Source organism: Podarcis erhardii (genome assembly GCF_964252035.2).
Source record: "Podarcis erhardii genome assembly, chromosome: 12".
Taxonomy (NCBI): Eukaryota; Metazoa; Chordata; class Lepidosauria; order Squamata; family Lacertidae; genus Podarcis; species Podarcis erhardii.
Window position 1 is genome coordinate 18,764,108 of NC_138513.1, and position 23,848 is coordinate 18,787,955.

Sequence of the window (23,848 nt, forward strand, 5' to 3'; positions counted from 1 at the left end):
CACGATGGGGTGAGCTCCCGTTGCTCAGTCCCTGTTATTTTCATAAAATGTATATATCTCTTGATTATTTTTTTAAAACCCTCAAAGTGGTTTACAAAAAGATAAAACAAGAAAAATTTACAGCTATACTTTAAAACATCTAAAAGTTAATTTACTTCAAGTTTCTAAGCATCTGAGTAGGCTTTAACCTTCCAAACTGGTTGACTATGGAAAAATACATAAAGTATTAGAAAGCAATTATCTAGCAAGAAATAAGGGACTTTTCTGCGTTAGAAAATGTGTGAGACATAAATTAAAGTAATATTGCCAGAAATTCTAGAAGTAAGTAATCACCCAGAAAAGCGTCTGCTCCCTAGCAGCCCAAGAGGGGAAATTCTAAGAATATGAGATGGAATTATTCCTGAGAATGAAAAGTATTTGCCAAGTGGGGGGGGGGGGGGAACGACAGGACGACCCTTGAGATTACAGTTGTTTAATTAAATAAATAAAAACAGGACTGAGACAACAAATCTTTTGTGAGGTATTTTCCGTACACACACGATGCATTTGATAGTGAATGGAGGGGTAAAATGTGACAGCAGTGCGGCATTTCATATTTCCATGAAAGATGTAGGGGGAAAAGGCTATGAAACAAGGCTCAAAGGCCTGGTCTTGGCTATACTTGGCTGTAATTCTATACTAGTCTACTCAAAAGTAATGTACATTTGAATAGACAAGCAGAGCAGTTATACTGTAAGATGCAATCCTATACTGTACACACTTTCCTGGGAGTTAGCCCCACTGGGACTTCCATGCTAATTTCCATAGGATAAAGCTGCATATTTCACATACAAAAAAAGGAGCATTATTCGGTTTATTATTATATACCTCATAATAAACAGAGATATAGTTGCTCCTAAGAAATAATCATAGTGGGTCAATGACAAAAGGGAGATGGAATGTGCCCACCCACCAGTCCTAAATAAAACTTTAAGCCAAGTAGCTGAACTAATTAGCAATATCTGTGTCAAATAATTACAGTTAGTGAGAACTAGAAGGAATCTTATTACAAGGCAGGACATCCCCCATCAACATGGTCCATGTTCAACCATAAAAATATATGCCACAAACATGCTCTAAGACTTTCCATAAGAAATATGTATTTTAGAAATGACATACGGTCATAAGCTGCTTTAGCAATAGCCTTTGCCGCATTCTTCTGAAAATCGGTGAGAGTGGAAACTTCAGTGAAGGCAAGTAGTTTTCTGAGGCCCCCTGTCTCCTGAATCAATTGCATAGTATCCACATCCTCAAGACAATTTGCCACCACTCCGAGAGCTTCTACATGTAAATCATTAAATTCCTAAAAGTTAAACAGATACAAACATTAAATGTAAATCACGTTGAGGGTTTTTTTTTTACAATCAAGTGGTATATAAATTTCATTAAATGAATAAAGAAATAGTTTGCAAAATGCCATGTGTTTAATGAAATGCCTGATGACATATTTTAGCACAAAATGTGTCAGTCATTGGAATTTTCTTTAAAAATTTGTTCATAGTTTCCATAATTCTATATAAATACACTGCCCAACTGAACAAAATGCCTTGTTGCAATCTGTTTAAAGTAAGCCCTAAGACAAGCTTTTTGTCTGAGGCCTATTCATATGTGCCAAAGAATTTGCAGGAAAGGGGCTCCGCTGCACCCAACCTGAGTGGGTGTGGAGGCATTCCTCGTGCAACGGGCATGCAGCACATGGTGGAAAGGGATTGAAAAAGCTGCTATCATCCTCTTTAGGACAATTAAAAGACAAGCAAAATTATTCAGTTGACACCAATAGAATCTGAATACTTCTCTGCAGAAATACTGACATTTTAAAATTTCCAATTGATATACAAGTAATTAAGCCTTGTGATTTCTCATTGAGACAAATAAATGATGTATATCTTATCACAGAAACGGAAGGTTCTTACAAACCCAATCCCTGGTTAGCATTGGTATACTGTGAAACTAAACATTATTCTAGACACCAAATCTTTAGTAACATCAAATAAAATACTGGTGCAATAAGTATTCAACACATGTAAGTTATTTGTCCTGATCCCTGCCCCTGGGGGATGCATCTGCCACTTCGGATTGCATGCACTGTGCTGAATAGTTGGTGGTTTTGGCTATATATTCAGCCAAATAAATGATTAACTCTGCCTTTGATGACAATGCCCAAAGCTAGTCATCTGTTTTGGACTGTTCACAATCACACATTCACTAGTAACCAGCACTGTCCACCCAGTCAACGGGGCTACCCTCTCTTTGGATTGAGGCCATTAAAAAATAGTTTACAGTTCCATGCAATTATTAAGAATGAAGTAAGGATTTTCAGTACATGTTTTGCGTGAAAGAAGTTGCATTTTATTTACCGTACAGATTGTTAAAGTTCAGTTTAGAGTTGACCATATGTTTCTAGTAACGTTTAAATACTTAACTGAATAATCAGTTACCCAGTAGATCCATCAGTTAAAAACAATTTGTTCTACTAAAAGTTTAACTAGCAAGATATTTAAATTAATAATATTATAAGATGATACGTACAATGGCACATGTATGCATTATCTAAGTCAAATAATGCTTTTCCCCCTCTATTACAACTGTGAGTTTATTCAGATTGAGTAACAATTAATGGCCTACAATTAATATGACTAACTGATTAAGATTTCTTCAAGCAAATGACAGCTCTATATTTAAGTAAAAGGTACCTTAGTTTCAAGTATCTTGAAAAGATGGTCTAGTCCTTGATGTTCTCTTAGCATAACTCTGGTTTCTCTATCAATGGAAATAGTACCTAAGGTTTTGAGAGCTAACAACTGAATAATTGGATAGTCAGACTTCAAAAGATCCAATAAAGGAGGAATCACATTTAGTTCACGAACTGCAGCACGACTCTGAAAATCCTGTAGTTAAGTACCAAACAGAAATGGTTAGATGGAAAAACACAGTAATGTATAAGGTTGTGGTTTTGCAAGACGATTATCACAAATGCAATTAAATTATTTGTTATTTTGAAGCTGACAATTGTTAGGCTCCGAATATCACAAATTATGCATTACACAGAACAATACTCAGCAATCCTAGTTTGCAGGGCTTCTTTTCAGCCGGAACTCACTGGAACTCAGTTCCAGCACCTCTCATGCAGGTTCTGGCACCTCTCAGGTAGGTGCCATTGCCATTCTAAGAGAATGAGAATGGAGAGTTCTGGCACCTCTTTTTCTTGAAAAATAGCACTAGTTTGTATATAATTTAAAGCATATTGCTTTCACGCCACATTTCAAAGTACTTTTCAAGAAGAAACTGACCTTAAAAATTTCTAGTGCATATGACTTTTACAAAAAGGATCACTCAAATTCAGTATGATAATTTTATCTGCGTGAGAAGGACTTTGTACATTCACTGCTATTTTATTACTTCTTAAATAACTGAATATTAAAAACTTTCTTGCAAAATATTCCAACCTTTTCTAGTAATAAAACCTTCCAAAAGAACGACTGCGTCCTAGGCAGTATAAAAATGGTATATAAAAAAAAGAGTTTTAAGTTTTTTTAAAAAATAGCAGCTTATGCATGTTTCTGTGCAATTTCTATTATCAATCTAAGCAAGCACCAGGTGCAGTTGTCCAGATATATCTTACAACAAAGACAGCTAGATAGCAAAAGAACGGAAACAGCAAAATGTGATTCAGAATAAAGACATGCTCTGATGCCCTAGAAAAGATTGAGCTGTGAATTGAATTCATTACCGAGTTGATTCACTTATAGCCCGATCCACAACACAGTTAAATTTGAGTGCTTGAACTTAAGCCAATTTGGTACCACTGAAGTCAATGGAACTAAATCCGCTTAAATCCTCGTGTTTCAGCTTCACTGGATTGTGGATCAAGCAATTAGACTCTGAAAAGAACTCCCATACACAAATGCACCATTCTTTTGCTAACCAGCATATGGTGACATTAACACTTGATTGTGAAAGTAACCAATTACAATAACCTTCCTTTCCTTATGAAAAGAAGCTGTCAAAAGCATTTACCAAGAGTTAAGAAGATGTGCAAAATCATGGTGTGTTATGCAAGAATAAGCCAGAACCCATTTCTGATTCCCTCCCTCTCCCCCAAAGACAGACATTTTCACAACCCTCTCTGGAAGGGTCAAACCATTTTTTCCACACAATGAAGAGACAATGGATTTTATGCATTCTAGTCTTAAAAAATGATTTCCTTTATATGCATGCAAATGCAGTTTGTTCCAATTCATCCTAGACACATTTAATTGGAAGCACATTCCACTGAAATCAATAGGACTTGCCATCAAGTAAATCAACCCAGAGCAAGAGAGATCCACAGAGTATTGTTCAGGGATCTCATCTCCTACCCCTCCTCACCCCCATGTCAATTACAAAAGGGTATTTAGGAGTGTAAAACTCCTGCAAACAGAACCTGGATCTCCATTAATAGTGACAGTACTAATCATCCCTTAGGCAGGGATGGAGAAGTGGATGTCAGACTCCTTTATACCTCTTCTGCCTAACATGTGATCAGCATTGATAGAGATGACGGTTGACCATCTAATGGGGGCACTTTAGAGGGAGTTCCCCAAGTTCAACAGTAGGTAGACAGTGAATTCCTAGTTTATGGGATATGAGGAAGATGTATTGGAACAGGCTATTGGGAAAAACTGGTGTAAATTTAAAGATAACCATACGCCAACCAATAATTAACTTTGATGTACAAAATGAAGATAAGCATCACTTTATAATTAAACAATATATTCCTTCATACTTAAAACAGTGAAAAATAATCACCTGTACCATGTTATAGATGCATTCAACACAATTCTTCTTAACATCAGGATCAGGACTTCCTAGCAGGCTGATAAGCGGCTCTAGTCCACCTTGTTCAAATATTTGCACTTTACTGTTGTATTCTGCTGCCATGTGTACCAGACAAAGGCTGGCAAACTCATGGGTGACTACATCTTCTATGGCATAAAAATGAAATAGTGCAATTAGCCATTAACTAGCATAGTAAATACTCTCATTTGTTGATGGTTAGCAAAATGTCATTAGAAACTATATGTAAACAGAAGCTCTTAATCCAGTCTCATCTCATTTTGCTATACACTTTTAAAAGAAAAATCCAAACCACAGTCCTTCAAAAAATATTAAATGACAGAAGCAAACAAAAATATGCACAAAGGAGCACTACAAATTACCTTCCGGTGCCAGGCGAGCTATAAATGCACTTGTAACATCTAGCTGTCTTAATGATTTTTTCACATCATCTACAATGAAGCAAATGCAGATATGAAGCAATATATTTAGTCAATATATTGAAGGAATACAGTGTGCAATTAGAACTGGCGATGTAATCTTAATATTACAGTTGTATTAAGTTCTACTAGGTAGTAGAAAATATATGGCTGCTGTATGAGTAACATCAAAGGTAGAGTGTACTTTGCTGGGAGTTGACAGGGAAATATATTAGGGGAAATTAGAAAACCAAAAAGCAAGCCACTTCCAAAAGAGATCTTTATATCCTTTTGTGCCAAACAACATCAGATACAGTACACAATAACAGTCAATTGAAGAATGAAAGAAAATGACAAACACTCCCACTCACTACTTTTGGCAACAATTTTGCAAAAGCTTTCATTCTAAACCTCTTTAAAACAGTTTTTGAAAGTGCTGATCAATTTATTTTCATATTTAAGAACAGTCATAGTCCTCCGTCCTCCCCCAGTAGATTTGGGTACATTTATCAAAGTTATATTGAAATGCAATGTTCTAGTTTCGGTGATGATTTCAAAATGTTTGAAAGACACAAGCAGACCTGGACATATTTGAAACCAGCAGCCTCATACCCAGTGTTGTTCAGGAATTCTAAGAAACCAAGACGTGTGAGCAGACCATTTGAATGGCAATGCCCATCAACTTGGGGGGGGGCAGACCCTTCAAGCATTTAAGGGGGGCAAAGGGACCACGGCCCTTAGCAGTTGGCTCCTATGGTGCCACCTGACTTCCTAGGCCAGAATAAGTATGGGTTGTTGTGGACATGCTGAAGCTGAAATGGCTTGTAGTACCCTCCCCTGATCAGAACCCCTGGTCTGTAGGGTTTTTGTTTCAAGCCCCATAGTGTCTGATGCAGGATTACAAAAGCTTTGAAGCACACCTCTTTTAATAAAACAATGTGTGCCATTATTTGAGGTCAGGTCTGCACAACTGGTGACATGTCAAGTCAAATGCAGAAGTCAAACATAGCCCATCATTTGCATATTGCAACCTACCAGGTGCTTGACAACCACGCCTGCATTTGCAGTCTCAGGCAGGAAACAAAAAATATTTATTGAGCCCCCGATGGGCTGCCATATTTGGCAGTGGTTGCAGTTGGATGGCTGAGTAACAAGCTGTTCAGTCCTCATCTATGCTGAATCTCCACCATCAAGTACTAGATTATTGTTCTCTGTATAGGCCCTTCTTCCTTGCCTGGAGACTTGGTGGATAGTGATGCTGCCTCCAGTATAGTTGTTGGGATTACTCCATCAGTGTGATGATATAGGAGCCCCAAGATTTCAGATGAATTATTCTACTGTCATTCTACTGGACTATTATGATTTCATCAGTTGCACTTAACTTATTTAATATTGCTAGCAAATATAATTGTGCATGATTCTCTTACTGTGAGAAGCCATCACCCCAACTACCATGGTGGCATTTCTGCGGACAATAGGGTCTTCATGTGTAACTAATTTAAATAAAGGTTCCAAGGCTCCAAGGTCAAGAAGAGTCAGCTTATTTTCTTCACCTAGAAAGCAAATAAGAACATAAGAGGAGCCTGCTGGGTCTGGCCACTGACCCACCTAGTTCAGCATCCTGATCTCACAGTAGCCAACCAGATGCCTATGGAAAGCCCATAAGCAGGACTTGAGCACATGAGCACTCTCTCCTGCTGTGGTTTACAGCAAATGGTACTCAGGTACATACTGCCTCCAATTGTGGAGGCAGAGGATAGCTATTATGACTAGTAGCCTCTGATAGTTTATACCCATGAAATGGTCCCTATTGTCAGTGGTCTTTACTGTCGACACAAGATGAATAATAATATTAACAAGTGGGACCTGCAGCAGTAATGTTTCAACACAGAGTGCTGCTGATCACAATTCCAGCCACTATTCCCCCTCCCTCCCAGTTTTCACCACACGAGCCCCACCCAATCCATCTGAATAGTCAGCAGCATTCTGCAGCCAATCAGAATCCACAGTCCTGTTGGGGCTGTTTTGGGATCCCGCTTCCACAGGGTTTTTCTTTAAAATGTATTTCATACTTCAGCAAATTTTGGATCCCCGTAAGTCTTCTGATACTTTCTCCTGTCCCCCTTTTGTGAATGAATGGTGCCATTTTGGTTACATAAACAGTGGCATCTACAGTTTGAACACCAGAAATAGCATAACATTCCATTAACAGGGATGGACGAATCAATCTATTTCCAGTCCATGCACTTTTTGCATGTGCTTACTCATAAATCTGCTCTATCTTGATTCAGTGGAGTAGCATGGGTTACAAGCGCCCAGGGCAGGAAAGTATTGCACCCCTTAAGGCAAGTGTTGTGCCTCCATGTGGCGCTACTGCTATAGACTGAACTGTGGAGCCTCAGTGGGACATTTGTGTGCGCCTCTTTGGGCTCGGGCACTACCACCACCATGACACAAGTTTTGCCGTCCGCCCACCTTCCCCACCAGCAAGGGACACTGTGCAGCTGAGATATGCAAGAGTCCGTCCTCTCCCAGCTCCTCCTCGGTGTGCTGCTCAGGTGAGGTGGGCAGGTGGGGTGGGGAGCGCTTCTGGACAGGGTGGCAGCTGGAGGCGTGCCCATAATTTTTTTTCTGCACCAGGGCAATTGCCCAGCAGCTGCCCCCCCATGCTCCACCTCTGATCCAGTTTCCCCATTAATCTGTGAATTCTTTTTTTAAAATCCTCACAAATTTGTATTTCAGTACTACTTTAATACAAAGTCTTAAATGTATTTTTCTCTTAGAATGCATATTTCAAGATTCATTTTGATACATTCTTGAGCTGTGTTAGAACATTTAGGATGTCCAAAAGCAGGCAGATAACCCAAGTGCTGACTCTCTCATTAGCATGGGAGGTACAGATAAGTCAGTTCACATTAACGTGAATTCAAGTCAGAATTCACAAAGATCAAAATATTCAAATGCTTCTAATAATAGTACTGGAGTCCTAGAGCACAAGATCTTCACTATATAATTATAAAACTTTATCCTCCCACTTCAGCTTTTCTATCTTAAATCAAAGGGACATGGGTAGATTCTGACACACCCATGTACATGTGTGATTCAACAACAACAAAAGGTAAAATATATGTTGTCTAGTGCTGACTTTGCTTATGGCTGCTTTTGAAAGTGAAGTTGCTTTCTTCACCCCACACAGAAACTAATGGGAAGATATTCTAGCACCTCAAAAACAGGAACAATGCCTTTGATGTTACAACTGATTCAAACAGGCTTTTACTGTTCTCTCTTGAGACTAAAACAACTCAGAATATATGTGGTGCATAACAAGAAAAAGTGTTGTGTTTAAAATCTTGCTGCAGCTGAAGAGCTAACACAGGAGGTAGAAAGCATCTCACTTGCAGGGTTTTGTCTCAGCCAATTTTAAAGAAATGATCCCTCACATCCCTTCTACAGTGGTACAATTCCATAAAACGTGTGTCAAAAGCAGATGTCTGGATCAGCTGTAAGTCTGATCTGGCTAAGAAATTCCCTCATCTTCATCCTGCAGAGGCTGCTCATGAGTCATGACTAGAGATGGACAAAATCTCTCTGTTTTGTTTCACTCAGTTTCTTGTTTTTCCAATCACAATTTCAGTTCTCCACATTTCTACATCAGTTTGCAATATTAAAAAGGGGTTCATGAAAATTCACCTGCTTTTTTAGTGCAAATTTATTCTAATATGTACATTTTGTATGCATTTTTATATATAAATTTTGCAAGCAATTTCCCCTCATGTTTTAAATATGCATTTTCATCCACACTTTCTCATAATATACACATTTTTGTGCACATGTGGGTGAAGAAGTGCATTTCAAAATGTAGTGTGAATTTTGAAGGGTAGCTCTACTTTGGTTCACATATTGGTTTTGCAATCCAAACTGAAGCAAATTTCTATCTCATTTCTAGCCATGGCTCAGCTTAATCAAGAGAGGAACCATATCACTGCACTCTGGATAGTATCTTGCATATACTTGTGACTTAAGAAATATTATGTAGCAGCAGCAATAATTATTAATGAAAATCTTTTGGTACCAAGCAGATTTATTAATGAGAAGACAGACAAGACATGTGGTAAGATTTGATAACTGAAACATTAACCTTTTGATGCAAATTTATAGATAGCTTCACATGCTTTAGACAAAACTTCCTCTTCAGGAGAACTGAGCATCAGCACCACAGTTGCAGCTTTCTTGCTTTCAACTGATAAAGGATCAAACTAGAAAGCAACATTATAAGATTATCAGCAAATGTGAAACATACAGTTCTTCAAAGTCCATTCTGGAAATTTATCATCGATGATACATAAATTAAACACTGGATATAATCCGATATTTCAAATTAGAATAGAAAGTCAGGATAGGGTTACTAACTCAAATGCTTCTTTCAGTGGCTTGCTTCTTAGTTGCTTGGTTAGCAAGTCAGCAATTTAGAAAAGAGCCAAAATCACAATGGGGTTTGCCTGCAAATACTTTGAGCAGAAACATGTTGTTTTTAAATGAATGAGAAACTTCATTGGTCCAATTCACATGCAACTGTAAACCTTAAGCCATGGCTTACAGTGAACAAGCAGAAGGATGGTGCTCATTTGGGCCCATCCCTCTTCTCCCTGTGCTATGAGGGAATAAATCAGAGCACTGACTTAGCATTATGCACAAATCAGCATTCATGGTTTGCTTCTATACAAGCAAATCAAAGGTGGAAGCCAAGGTTTGTTTTTGGCTTGCCACTTGTGGTTTGTTTGGAGCATTCAAACCATCAAAGGAGCAGGTGTGTGTTTTTGGGGTTTTTTTAAGGCTTTCCCTGGAAAAGAGAGTGACATGTCAACAAATGCATCAGAAACATACAAACTGAGTCAAAATTGTTTCCTCATCACTAATACAAGTTCCCTCTACAATAAAAATACTCCCCATTGTAATTTATACATACCGTAAATTCTGGTGTATAAGATGACTTTTTAACCCCGGAAAAGAGGTTAAAAAGTCGGGGGTCGTCTTATACGCCGGGTATCCGCCCCCTGATGCTGCGGCGGCGGCTCCGCTCCACGCCGGGAGAGAGCCACCCGGTGCAGAGCCTGCCCAATGCTGCTTCGGAAGCAGCAGCAGGGGCAGCTGGCTCGGCTCCGTGCCGGGCGGCTTTCTCCCAGCACAGAGCTGCCCAGCGTATTAGGCAACTGGGCTTATAATACGAACCCCAAAATTGCAGCTGCCAATTTGGGGGGTCGTCTAATATGCCCAGTTGCCTAATACGCCAGAATCTATGGTAGTTCACCATTAGCAATACCCAAAAAAACGTTCATAAGCATCAAAATCCTTTAGGCTTTTTGTTGCTACTGAAAAACAAAAAAGTTGGATTCTTCTCAAACCTGGAAGTCCCCAGTCTTCATTTTGCCAAGTCTCCAAACTAATGAGTTTTCTTGATTTTCTTGTTTTATTTTTTTGTAGACCACTTTGAGGGGTTTTTCCTTTGTTTTGCAATCAAGCAATGTATAAATTTTATTAAATGAATGAATGAATGGCAGTGGCGTAGCGTGGGGGGTGCAGGGGGGGCCGGCCGCACCGGGCGCAACATCTGGGGTTAGGGCAAATCCACGGGTTAGGGGGCGCAAATCCACGGGTTGGGGGCGCAAATCCATGGGTTAGGGGGCGCAAATTACTTGCCTTGCCCCGGGTGCTGACAACCCACGCTACGCCACTGATGAATGGCTGCTAAGACAAGGCTACGAGAATTCCATTTTGTGACACTAAGCTGCGTCATAGAAAGAGATATTTGAGGCATTCTTTTTGTTTCTTTAATTATCTGTAGCTATTCAGAACAGCCAGTAATAAAACATTTTCCTTTGTCATCAGAAAGCACATAACAAATTCTGTTTTGTAACATCACATTCCTAAAGATCCCAAACCACCTACTATAGAGAAGTTATACTGTATAAACAATTTTCCAAATTAATAAAACAATTTCAAAAGCACCAACAAGCATCAACCTCACCCAGCAAAGCATGCATTTTCACTGATAGCTCTTGGTTCTCTTTTGTCTTAGGGTCGAATAAAGTTCCATATTGATAACAATTAACTGTTGTGAGCTGATAAAACTCAAGTCACATCTCTATTAAGATCAAATAAAGCGTCCAGCCATATTGCCTCTTAACAGGAAGTTGCAGAAGTTCCTCTTGCTGCTCTGCATCTAGTTTCCAGTCTAGGACAGTCTCCAGACCAACACAAGTCACAAACAAAGAACAAACCTTGGTTGTGGCTTGCGGCTAGTATGGAGAGAGTTAAACCATGAGCCCTGAATTGGACATCATGCTAAACCAAACCATGCCCTTATTTCAGTGTGTTGCAGCAACAAACAACTGGCAAGGAGCAAAGTGGCCAGGATATTCTCCCTGAGAGCCAGCACACTCATGTTTAGCTATGCTTTCCACCTCCCCAAAATTGGTTCCCCCAACTTCTAATTTTGTATCATGCTCTAGCCCTGGAGTGAGGAACCTTTTGCAGCTCAAAGACCACACTCCATTCCAAGGACTGCATACCAGCAGTGGGCATGACTAGAGGTAAAAATGGGCAGCACAATGGATGCAACTCTTACCTTTGTACAATAGTCTACATTCTAGCCATACAAACCGTAGACCATTCTACACACACACTCACACACATCACTCTGTTCTCCATCCAGGCAAACAAAAGACAATCTAACGGTTCCAATGACACATTTCAGCCTGGCAAAAGGACTCAAGGAAGAGTGCAGAGGAGGGCTGGCAAGGGATGTGACCTGTGAAGGTGGTGTGGTCTCAGAAGAGTCCTGAGGACTAGATAGAAAGGCCTGGAGGGCGTCATGTTTCCTAGTGAGTGAAAAGGACAGGATGTTGGAAACTGGCTATATAAAGTATAAAATTTAGTGATCTTGAAAAGGAAAAAGCTGACAGTGTGGTGCCGAATGGGAAACTGTGGGCTCTGGACAGACTTAAGGAGTACTTAGGTGAGGTAACATTTATTGTTGATAGGCTATAATCACATATAAACAGGGTAGTGAAGAGCCTACAGATATGACCAAAGCGTGTGAACTCAATATAGCGTCCACAGATAATTTTCAACATGAATTACACTTTCGTCACTCCTGTGTTCTTGCTCTACCAGCTCTCAAGGTCCTACACAAAAGGGTTTGGAAAAGTATGAATGGCGATCATTGTAAACTGCTTAATGAAGAACTCTGTTCAATGTGCAGGTGCAGTCGAAAAGCAAACAGGTTACTAGGGATACAAAAGGGGCGAAAAAGAAGGAGTATAAAACCATACAATTCAAATGCATCTGGAATTTGTACACAATGCTGGTTATGTCAGCTCAGAAAGAATATTGTTAAATGGAAGTAAGGATATCAAGAGTGACAGCTTAGATTATTGAAAGTCTTCTGAAGAACTGCTATCTGAAGCTAAGTAACATTAGCTTCAACACCAGTATAGAAAATAATGTAATGACACCAATATATATGCAGGACAGAATCTATTATTTTTTCTTTTTTATGATACAAACAAAATGGAAATAAGCTATAAGTGGGGAAAGTAGCTAATTCATTTCCCTCACAGAATGCAACTGAACAGTTGCAGAATCTTTTGCATCAGGATGCGTCAATGCCATGGAGACTCTTTGTCTCGGGGTCATGGGTTCAAGCCCCACAATGGACAAAAGATCCCTGCATTGCAAGGGGTTGGACCAGATGACCCTCATGGTCCCTTCCAGCTCTACAATTCTGTGAATGAAATGAGCTGAATAACATTAAATGAAATCCACATCTGTATGGACTGTAGCAAGTACATTTTATCTTTAGTACATTTGTAGCTGCAACAGTGGCATGTAAGCAAACATTGGCCAGGTTCATAGGTAACACTAAACCAAGCTATGGCTTAGTATGAACAAGCAAGGATGCTGGTACACAAAGCAAAAACCTCAGCTGATTTGCTCCTCCTCCAGTCCTGCAACTGCACTATCCACAGTTTAACATTATGTGAACCTGGGCTCATCATTTTCTTGCTCCAAACAAATCATGTTCTTGGCTTACCATTCACAGTTTGCCTGGAGCAAGACAAATCAGGTAACACTAAGCCAAACCATGCAGTGGTGGCGGCGGCAGAATTAGTGTAGGAGCAAAGGGCATGCAAGGCATCAGTACACTTCTTCATTCACTCAGCCTTGTTTTGGCTTAATGTTATGTGGGAATGAGTCCAAAGAATCAGTATTAAAATTTTAGAGGATCCTACATGTGAGCTACTCCACCCTTTTCCCCCCTTTTTTCTTTTTTTGCTATGTGAAAAGGTAAAGTACATCACAAAAAATATAATTCAAAGACTTAATGTGTTAATATGGATGGGCCCTCAGTGCATAGAGCATATGCTTTCCATGCAAATGGTGACAGGTTCAATCCTTGGCACCTCCAGGCAAGACTGTGAAAGCCTCCTGTCTTTAATGCTGAAGAGCCTCTGCCAGTCACTGCAGATAGTATTGACCAAGACCAATAGTCTTGACTTGGGGTAAAGCAGCTCCCTGTGCCTTACAAAGGTTTATAGAAAGCAGCAGAGTATATTACCAGATAGCTTTCTGGGTTCTTGATTCTTCTACAATCCATGAGACTCTGATTGCCGTTGAATGGCTGTATGAATCTTAGGATTCGGACACCTGCCCTTTTCTTCCTATTAAACTTCCAGCGCCCTATGGCCAATGGCTAAACCAAAGTGGAGCCTGTTATGAATTTACTATATGCATTGGCATATGCATACTGGCCCTCTAAGGTGGAGCTGGGTCCTGTGGTGGCGGCCGCTATTCACAACCACCAATTCTGCAGTCTCTTCCTCTTTCACAGCATTCCACACACAGCCAGCTACGCTAATTTCAACAGAAATTTTGCACATCTTCCCACACATGCCCCTTTAAACTAATAGAAGTTTTGTACAGCGTAAGTGCTTGGTGGATTGCTCTCATAATGTCAAATGGGAGATTTAAAATATTTTCCATACATTATGAATAAAGCTGGTGAAATGTTGCAGCTCCCTTGTGGATCCAAAGCATTCTTTAGGCAACAGGAATGACTTAATTGTTTGATGCCAGGCAAGACTCCAAGAAGTTTTTGGCAACATCAGTTTGTTGTTCTGCTCACTGGAGAGCCAGCAAAGCACTCTCTCTAGAAAATAATCTGAGCAAAGCAATCTCTCTCTATACAGCTAAATGCATTCAAAGATAGTGACAGAATTTGGCCATAGATTGCATATTCTGCACTACTACCTATAGTGGATATTCTAGTCTATAGTGGATATTTTAAAATATATATTAAAAATAGAATGGCCCTTCTTGTGCTGTCTTCACATAGGTTTCTATCTCAAAGGCCAGCTCTCCATGATGCCCGACCGGTCAAAGCACTGTCATGATTCAGCCATCTGGAAGCGATGCAAAATGTTCATTTCCATTTCTGACCTTTCTCAAACAGAGAGAGCTCTGCTATGAAATCCAGCTGTTCTCACCCTATTTAATAGATTGAAACCAACATAGTTTGAGAAAGGGCAAATCCTTCTAAAAGCCTTTCATTCTTCAGTTTAAATCAAACATTTTGGAATGCTTTACATTCAAACAAAATTAAGCACTTTTATCATGCTCAATTAAAACAGTATCTCGGATCTGGACCAACTATTTTTTGCCAAGCCTATACCATGTCAGGTCCTGTCTACATTGTGGGAACAATTTTAAGAACATTAATATGCTTAGAAATGCCAGTCTTTCTAGTTCTTGGTTCAACAGTGCATCTAACAGACAGATACTATGGATGTATGCTCAGCTGCAAAAGCCACTGCCCTCAGGGGTCCTTTATCTTTTTATGGGAGGAGAAAAATGTTTTTGCCTGGCACCTAGAAATATGTAACAAAAGCTCCAGGTAGGCATCCCTGGGGAGAGCATCTCACAAGCAGAGAACCACCACAGAAAAGGCCCATTCTTGCGTTGCTGCTCTTTGAAACTCTTGTGGAGGCAGCCCATGAAAACGTGTCTCAGGTGATGATTGAAGAGTCCATAGGGGTTCATATGGGGAGAGGTGGTCCTTGATGTATTGCGGTCCTGACGTGTTTAAGGCTTTATAGGTCAAAACCAGCACTTTCAATTGGGGTGGGAAACTAATTGGCAGCCAGTGCAGTCGGGCCAAGATTGGTGTAAGATGCTCAAACCATCTTGTACTGATGAGCAACCTGGCCGCTGAATTCTGCACCAGCTGAAGTTTCCATATAATAGGGTTGCCTATCCAGACCAAAATTGTTGAGCTTTTTTTGGCAAAGTTGTTGAGCTACCCTGTATTCTGGGTATAATGTGTTGCAGTTATTTAATGCAGAGGTTACCACAGATGACAGAAGTTAGGCTGGCCGAAAGTGACAGATGGCTCTCCACTCCACCAAGTGCATATGTGCTTGTGGTAGTCAAGCTAATAGAAATAATGACGATTCATAAAGCAGACACACAAATATGGGGCTACATGCAGATCACAACACTTATGGATAATCTAATTTAGCAAGGATGTCTATACTAGTAAAGGTAAAGAGACCCCTGACCATTAGGTCCAGTCGTGACCGACTCTGGGGTTGTGGCGCTCATCTCGCTTTATTGGTCGAGGGAGCTGGCGTACAGCTTCCGGGTCATGTAGCCAGCATGACTAAGCTGCTTCTGGCGAACCAGAGCAGCGCACAGAAATGCCGTTTACCTTCCTGTCGGAGCGATACCTATTTATCTACTTGCACTTCGACGTGCTTTCAAACTGCTAGGTTGGCAGGAGCTGGGACCAAGCAACGGGAGCTCACCCCGTCGTGGGGATTCGAACCACTGACCTTCTGATTGGCAAGTCCTAGGCTCTGTGATTTAACCCACAGCGCCACCCGTGTCCCACATGTCTATACTAGACTAAGAGAAATATAAACTTTCACACTGGACAGTCAACACAGGCTTGTTGGAATATTTTACAGAACATACCACCAAGCCTGTAAGGACTAAACATTATTAGGCTAGAAGAGATTACTTTCATTGTTCAGCATGATATGATAGCAACAAAATAATTTATGCCTACTACTTCCAAGGAAGATCAAAAAGAGTAACTTTAAAAATACAAGATACTGATGACCACTCCCATTATAGAGAGCGTCTAACCCACCTACTCTCAGCAGCCAGAAGCATCATAGCCAGACACTGGAAAGACCTGTCAGGAGTAAACACGGACCAATGGTATCAAATAGTATGGGAAACAGCCTTACTAGAAAAACTAACCAATAAACTGAAACTGACATAGGTACAACTAGAAGACGCCTTCACCCTGATATGGTTCCCCTTTATCACATACATAGCCTGATAAGTCCTCAACAAGAATCCACCGACAGCATGCGAACCAATCTGGCTAACCTGATCCAAAAATCCACACACCCCTCCACTCCCACACATAAACAAATCTCAACGAAGGACAACCAACCACACCCTAGGCCACCTCAACCTCTCTCACCACAAAGGAAATACAACAATTGAATAGTAAGGGAACCCATACAAGTGACACTGAACCCATACAAGGGACACAAAACCCCACACATACACTAAGTAGAATTATCACCCCACCCCACGCACCATCCTCCATCCCCCTCTTGTCCCTCTTTTCTTCCCAACCTAATACTGCATGCAATACTAATGTCTCACAACAAATGAAACTAATTTGTAGAAAACACAACTAGAAAAAAGAGACAATGAACGTATTTTTGTAAACTAAGAAATCTTTAATAATAATAATATAAAAACATTTTTTGCTTCAACATTTTTGACTTTATGGGGGAAAGCAGAAATCCTCTTTATGAGTGGTTTCATTGCAACAATTGCAACAGAGGTAAAATAATGTTGGGATAGTTCTTCTAAAATATTCTTGAAAACCATCTTTTCAAACATCTTTTAATTTGCATAACAAGTTTAGAAATATAAACTGCAGTTTATAGTCCTTATATTTTAACTACTCGTGAATTATTATTCTTCCAGTTTTATGAAACCAGAGAACAGTTCAATCACTTGAAAAAGAAACAGGATACCTGAACCTAGTTTCCACAAAAGGAAAAAGCCAGGTGTCCTTTGTAAGTGAATGTACTCCTCTCCTTGACTGGAAAGCAGCATACAGTGGTGGGAAACAGACTAGATCACCCAATATGCTTTTGATTTGGGTGGAAGTGAAATAATCTACTCCCATACCAGATCCCTTCCTTCTGCTGCTTCTACTGAGGTTAAAAATGGAGCAGAAAGATTTGCACAAGTTGTGAAGGAAACGGTCAGGTGGCAGAAAAGAGGTACCGTATATTGGGCTAAGCTAGCACCTCCAAACTTGTACAGCTTTCTAGAACAATTTTATACATGGTATTCCATGGTATTTGTTCCCACCATATTTTAATGTTCTCAGTTTTGAGCACTGAAGACTATTCTAAAATTTCATGAGATGGTAGAAAGATGTGCTTCAGAACATTCATGGAACAGATCAATTGCTGGAGTCATATGTTTGAAAACTGAAGCAACCATTTCAATTAAGATAGTGGGATTTTACTTACATCTTGATCCTTAGCATAGCAGTAGATGTCAGTGGAACCTGTTTTTTCATGTAATAACATTGATTAGTTGAGCCCTTTTATACACATGTGACTTCATGCAAGCTGTAAATGTTTTATTTATTTAAATGTATAGCCTAACCTTCACTATGTAGACTTAAGGGGGGCTACTTACAGCCTGAAACAACAAATAAGCCACATCGTGCACAACAACTCCAAGGCTCTAATCCTAACCCCACTTCCCCAGGAATAAGCCCTGTGAGCCCAGGGGTGCTATCTTTAAGGGGCCGAGCCCTTTTGCTCCCCCCTCCATATTTTTTCATAGGGGGACACCTGCATACTGTTTTTTTCTAGACCAAGGACAAAGCTCACATATAATCAGACTTGAGATCCACCTTTACTCCACAGGTGGTAACCCAATGTCCATAGTCAAAACCCAGAGATTATACTGTATATTCCTTTCTTTTCCATTCTTCTTATTCCAAGTAGAATAAGGCCTACCGTAATATAATATTTTTCAGAAAATAAATGTGATTGGTCCCTCTGTTTACACACACAGTCAAACTGAAACAAAAATGTTATTTATCTTTATCTTTACAAGACCTTTTTAGAGGCAGAAGGGGAAGTAAGTGGGAGTAAAGATTGAAGGAGGAGAGCAAACTTGAATGTTATAATTTTGAAACATTTTCATTTTTATAGTGAGGAGTGTTTTATAAACTTACCACATCCTTGGGAGGAGGCTCCACTTCCTTTTTAATTTTTTTACCCATTCTAAAAACAAACAAAAGAGCAGATGATGAACAGACAAGCAGTGTTGAGTGGACACAGTTTACACAGGGTTTCAACCATAATTCAGTAGACTTCATGGAATGATTGTTACTGGAGTGAGGAATGATTCTTAGATTTACTTTATCTGCTGAATGCAAGCTGTTAGCAAAAGCCTTTTATCTCTTGGCCATCCTGATGTAATCCATGGCTCTAGGAGTTGCTAAAGCAGTAGCAGCTCAATTTCACTTGCTTCAAAAAGCTCTTGTAATGCCACTCACTAGCTCTTAAGGATGCTTTCAAACTTCAGAAATAACCAGATTTTGGTTGTGATAAGTGAGACCATTTTCTGCACTTACTGGAGTTTAAAAAATTTGGCTTTATTTTCAGATGCATTTTAAGGCAGGCACATGTACATTTACGGAAGTTTGCTGGCAATTTTTGCATTCACAGAGCTGTATCATTTATACATACTAATGGTGCATTTGGCCAACACTAATCAAATCTGTTCATATGTGTTTAGTGGAAAAATAAAAAAGGGGGTGGGTATTTATAGCATAGCCCAAAGCAGATGAGGCCAGAATGCCAGCAGTTATAATGTATATTTATATTAGATCTCAGCTAGAATATAAAGTACACAAAAATTCAATCAGAGGAAGAACCATGAACATGACATACAACTCCAGTTATAATTGGAATTTGTGGTTGCAATTTATGAGCTGACTTCACAATGTGTACTATTATGAAGTGTAACCACTAAAACTCAACAGGAGGTCTGTCAATTCTCAGTACAATATACAAGTCAGCACAGCAATGACATAAAGACAGATGGGAGCTTAGGAAACAGAGTGACTGCTATAAAAAAGGCTTCAATTGAAATCATTGGTTCTGCATAGGAATATACTTTTCTCTACAACTAAGCTCAGCAGCGTGCGAAAAGTAGAAACGTATACAATGATAGCTTCTTGAAAAAAAGTTTAGATTGATAAATGTAATCGTGATTCACTTCTGCAGTCTTTGTGCATAGAACATTTTACAAGGGAGAGATGGGTTTCCCAACCCTGTGTTACAAGGCTGAAGGAGTGTGTTTGATTTTCCTCTGTTAATTCTCCTCTATAAAAGCTGTACATAAACACACACGTGGTCATTTAAACACATACACACAGACTCCAAAACACAGAGCGTGTATAACTGCAGAGGAAACACTGGAAAGGAGGGCTTGTCAGTAGAACTTTGACAGGAGAGCACGGGACGAGTTAAACCCATCCGTTTGCCAATTCTCCCTTGCCAGTGCCTTCTCCTTATCCCTACATTAACGTTAATGTTTCTGTTTGAGCAGCATACGTTTGCCAGGATAGTATGTAGTTTTGCCCAAACCAACACAGCTAATCCATATATATGCCTATGATATATACAGTAGATATATTCATTTAATACCTTCACTTTCTTTTCTTTGCAAATTAAAATATATAGGCTTCCCACAGAAAACTGATTACCATTTTTATTTGATTTTCTCTGTGATCCTAAGCCCTGGCTCAACCTGATAGCACCAACTTCGAGTTTGCCAACCCACTTAAATGTATCACATATATGTAGCTGAAAAGCATAATTCTGCCTATACAGTGGTGCCTCGCAAGACGAAATTAATCCGTTCCGTGAGGCTCTTCGTATAGCGGTTTTCTCGTCTTGCGAAGCAAGCCCATTGACAGCTTAGTGGATTAGCGCTATTAGCGGTTTAGCGGCTTTTAGCGATCAGCTGTTAAGCGGCTTATCAGCAGATCAGCTGATAAGTGGCTTAGCGCCTTAGGAAAAGGGGGGGGGAAAGGGGGGGAAACCCGCAGGAACTCGCAAGACATTTTCGTCTTGCGAAGCAAGCCCATAGGGAAATTCGTTTTGCGAAGCGCCTTCAAAACGGAAAACCCTTTCGTCTAGCGGGTTTTCCGTCTTGCGAGGCGTTTGTCTTGCGGGGCACCACTGTAAAGGGAGCGGGGGAAGGGAGAGCTTTGTACAATTATATAAGAAGCACTTATTTAAATAAGGAATTGATTCTCTAGAGCTGTTGACCCTGTGCTCTCATTTACACCTGTGCTAACTGAAGATCTAACCACATCATCTTGAACTGATAAGTGACGATATAACCTCATCATCTTGAACTTATGTGAGGTTTTGCTCTATACAAGGTATAACTACACAAGCTCAGTGGTAGGGCTGGAGAATCAAATTTTCACCTTGGGATTTCATTTAGTTTTGAGTTATATAATTTCCCTGCTTTGGTACATCTAAACTGCATCCCCACCCCCCACCCGCACCCCCTCTCCCAGTTCAATAACAACATAAAAATGCACTAAGATTTGCAGGAAAAAATATTGCTATGAAGCAACTATTTGTTTTCAGGAACTTAAGTACCTTTTTTACCCCACCACCTATAACCAGGATCCAAGTCAATTGTCTTCTTTTCCTTGCTAGTTCACTGGATTTGTTCTATCCTCTAAAACCTGAAGCAACACAGGACAAGAAATGCTTTCATTTATTGGCAACTAAAAAATGGGCATGTTATAATTAAGTGGAATTATTTCTGTTAATCACACAAATGTACACAGATGTTGAAAAATTATGAACCAGGAGTACTTTCCCCCTCAGTTATGCAAATTCCCAGTTGATTAGCATCATGATTATATTGCTGATTATTTAGTCATTGTGCAGGCTTCTGTCTTTAACAGAAACTTCCTGCAACAAATTTGACTACTTCTTGGCCTCATCCTTTTCCCAGCTGTGTTTACATGACCAAGGCGAATCATATTTGATGTGCAGCAACAGAATCTATTCCAAACCTAACTTCTGTACTACACACATATATTCCTAACTGAACGAAGAGGAATAGGAGGATAACAGTATCCTCTTTTAGTGGTATATATAAACGGTGGTAAAAGGCGTTTCCGTGCGCTCTGGTTTCCGTCACGGTGTTCCGTTGCACCAGAAGCAGTTTAGTCCTGCTGGCCATATGACCTGGAAAGCTGTCTGTGGATAACATAAGTTTTAACAATGCTTATGTCCAGCAGGGTAAATTCACATCAGAGAGTTGTAGGGTAGGAGAAGGAGACAAAACAATGCCACAGTCCACTCTCCATTCCGTAAACATGATTAAGGCAGGGGCGGAGGAAGGGGTGCGGTAGGGGTGGGCCGCCCTCGGTGTCACCACTGAGGAGTGCCGGGCAGCACTCACCGCGGGGCATGCAACACGCCCGAGCCATGCATCTCTCCTGGAAGAGACGCGGTGCCTTCGGTGCACACAGGCTCCGCGCAGTCCATACGGTCCGCCCGCTGCCTCCCCCCCCCCAGTTGTAGGGCAGCTGAGTGGGGGGAGACAGGCAGACTCCAGAGGCCCCGTAGTGCGCACCGCCCCAGGGCACACCTCGCCCATGAGCGCACCGCCCCAGGCGTCCGAGCGGCTTCCCCTGTCGCTGGATTAAGGGAATGAGAATATTAAGAATGCATTGGTATGTAGTCTTATATATTGTCTGGGTCTTTGGTTCATTAAAAGTAATCATGCATGACATGACATGACATGACATGACATGACATGAATGAGTAGCATGCTAGTACAGATAATGCATTTGCTCCCACTTTGCTCCTCCCTCGGTACAACCAGGTAAACAAACCAGAAATGAATATGACTGCTGAATCTGGGATTCTCATCAGTTGTTCTTGATCAAGACAAAATCATAAACCAATTTTCAACAGGGATTTGTTGTTGGTTTGCCAATTCTGGTTTGTTTAAGAGTAATAAACCAGATTCCCGGGATCAAAAACCACTCAAAACTTTCCACTTACATGTGCTCATGCAAAGGGAGGAATAAAGAGGGAGTGAAGGGGATGCCTACACCAGCACAGTACAGTGGTACCTCAGGTTAAGTACTTAATTCGTTCTGGAGGTCCGTACTTAACCTGAAACTGTCCTTAACCTGAAGCACCACTTTAGCTAATGGGGCCTCCTGCTGCTGCTGCGCCGCCGGAGCACAATTTCTGTTCTCATCCTGAAGCAAAGTTCTTAACCTGAAGCACTATTTCTGGGTTAACGGAGCCTGTAACCTGAAGCATATGTAACCTGAAGCATATGTAACCCGAGGTACTACTGTACTCATTTACATTGTGGGTTATTAAGCCGTAACTCATGGCCTATCATTGTGTGCAAACACACACAGTCACTAGAAGATCCTGTCCCTAGTTGAAAACTCCAAAACCGAACCTTGTAAGCTATTTCAAAAAGCAAACATTTTCACTGTGATGCAGTACAAAATATAGTCATTACTCGTTCATGAAATAAAATTAATGGAGACAGATGACAACATTTGGCTCCATTAATTTAACTTTGTTTGGGATGAAATTTGTAAGGGTGCGTAAGGCAGAATACAGATTTCTAGTGGATGTGACACTAGTAAACCACAGGGATAACACAAGCTGTGACAAACAATCTGAATGGAAAAATGATGTGTGAGATTTCCGATGTCTTGCTGAGATGCACAGCAAAATACTTCTTCCCAAGAGGGAAAGACTTTAAGAAAAAGCGCTTTAATATAAACCTAAAATAAATGGAACATGGCAGCTATTCAATCACTTGCTTTAAATTAACAGCAGGGCAATTTTATGAAAAAGATGAGGGGGGCTGTCTTAAAAGCAAATCATATTAAAGGGTCACATAAACTAAAGAGCTTCTTAAAGAAGTGTCACTGTAATTACATTAAGCCCTGCTTTCCATCTCTAAACCCAAAAATATATGGATGTTCCAGTTGTGTTATTTAATTCATGTTTGCTGCAGAAACAAGCAGAAAGATACCTATTTCAGGTGCCGTTGAAAAGCAGGGTAATGCAACCACTCACGTGTAACACTTAGTTGGTCTAAACTCTAATAGATACTTGCTTGATTAAAATAAAAACTCACCCCCAGTGTTAGGTAACATGGAATTATATTTTGATGTTGTTAAATCAATAAATACAGTACATATAACTAGGAAGTGGCTGTTTTCACTCCTACTCCTTTCATCAAAGTGCAAGTACATTGCTTCAAATCTTTAACAAGCAAGCTTCCATCCTGGTTGCCACATTTATCATCACAACTCTTAAGACCCCTTTCTTAACACCAGTTAAGTGTATCTCCTGAAGAGTTAGAGGGGTATCAAAGTTGTCGAA

At 40.2% G+C, this 23,848-nt stretch overlaps 2 protein-coding genes across 11 annotated transcripts in view; one reads left to right on the top strand and one right to left on the bottom strand.

Annotated features, from left to right (window-relative positions):
* Positions 1–23,848, top strand: part of PIP4K2A (phosphatidylinositol-5-phosphate 4-kinase type 2 alpha) — a 163,424-nt gene that overhangs the window by 37,950 nt on the left and 101,626 nt on the right. The gene's annotated exons all lie outside the window — the stretch shown is intronic.
* The window catches only part of ARMC3 (armadillo repeat containing 3), a 56,738-nt gene that overhangs the window by 29,901 nt on the left and 2,989 nt on the right, over positions 1–23,848 (bottom strand). For 5 of the 9 annotated variants that reach the window (XM_081834652.1, XM_081834649.1, XM_081834647.1 and 2 more), the window contains 8 exons: positions 21,068–21,156; positions 18,619–18,667; positions 9,412–9,529; positions 6,701–6,826; positions 5,238–5,306; positions 4,828–5,003; positions 2,733–2,927; positions 1,159–1,342 (listed from right to left, as the gene is read on the bottom strand). In XM_081834652.1, coding sequence (XP_081690778.1) covers positions 1,159–1,342; positions 2,733–2,927; positions 4,828–5,003; positions 5,238–5,306; positions 6,701–6,826; positions 9,412–9,529; positions 18,619–18,666 — 916 coding nt within the window. In that variant the 5' untranslated portion in view covers position 18,667; positions 21,068–21,156. Of the gene's footprint in view, positions 1–1,158; positions 1,343–2,732; positions 2,928–4,827; positions 5,004–5,237; positions 5,307–6,700; positions 6,827–9,411; positions 9,530–16,482; positions 16,528–17,899; positions 17,938–18,618; positions 18,668–21,067; positions 21,157–23,848 lie in introns of all 9 variants that reach the window. The other 4 variants (XM_081834653.1, XM_081834654.1, XM_081834650.1 and 1 more) reach the window with 4 other exon arrangements.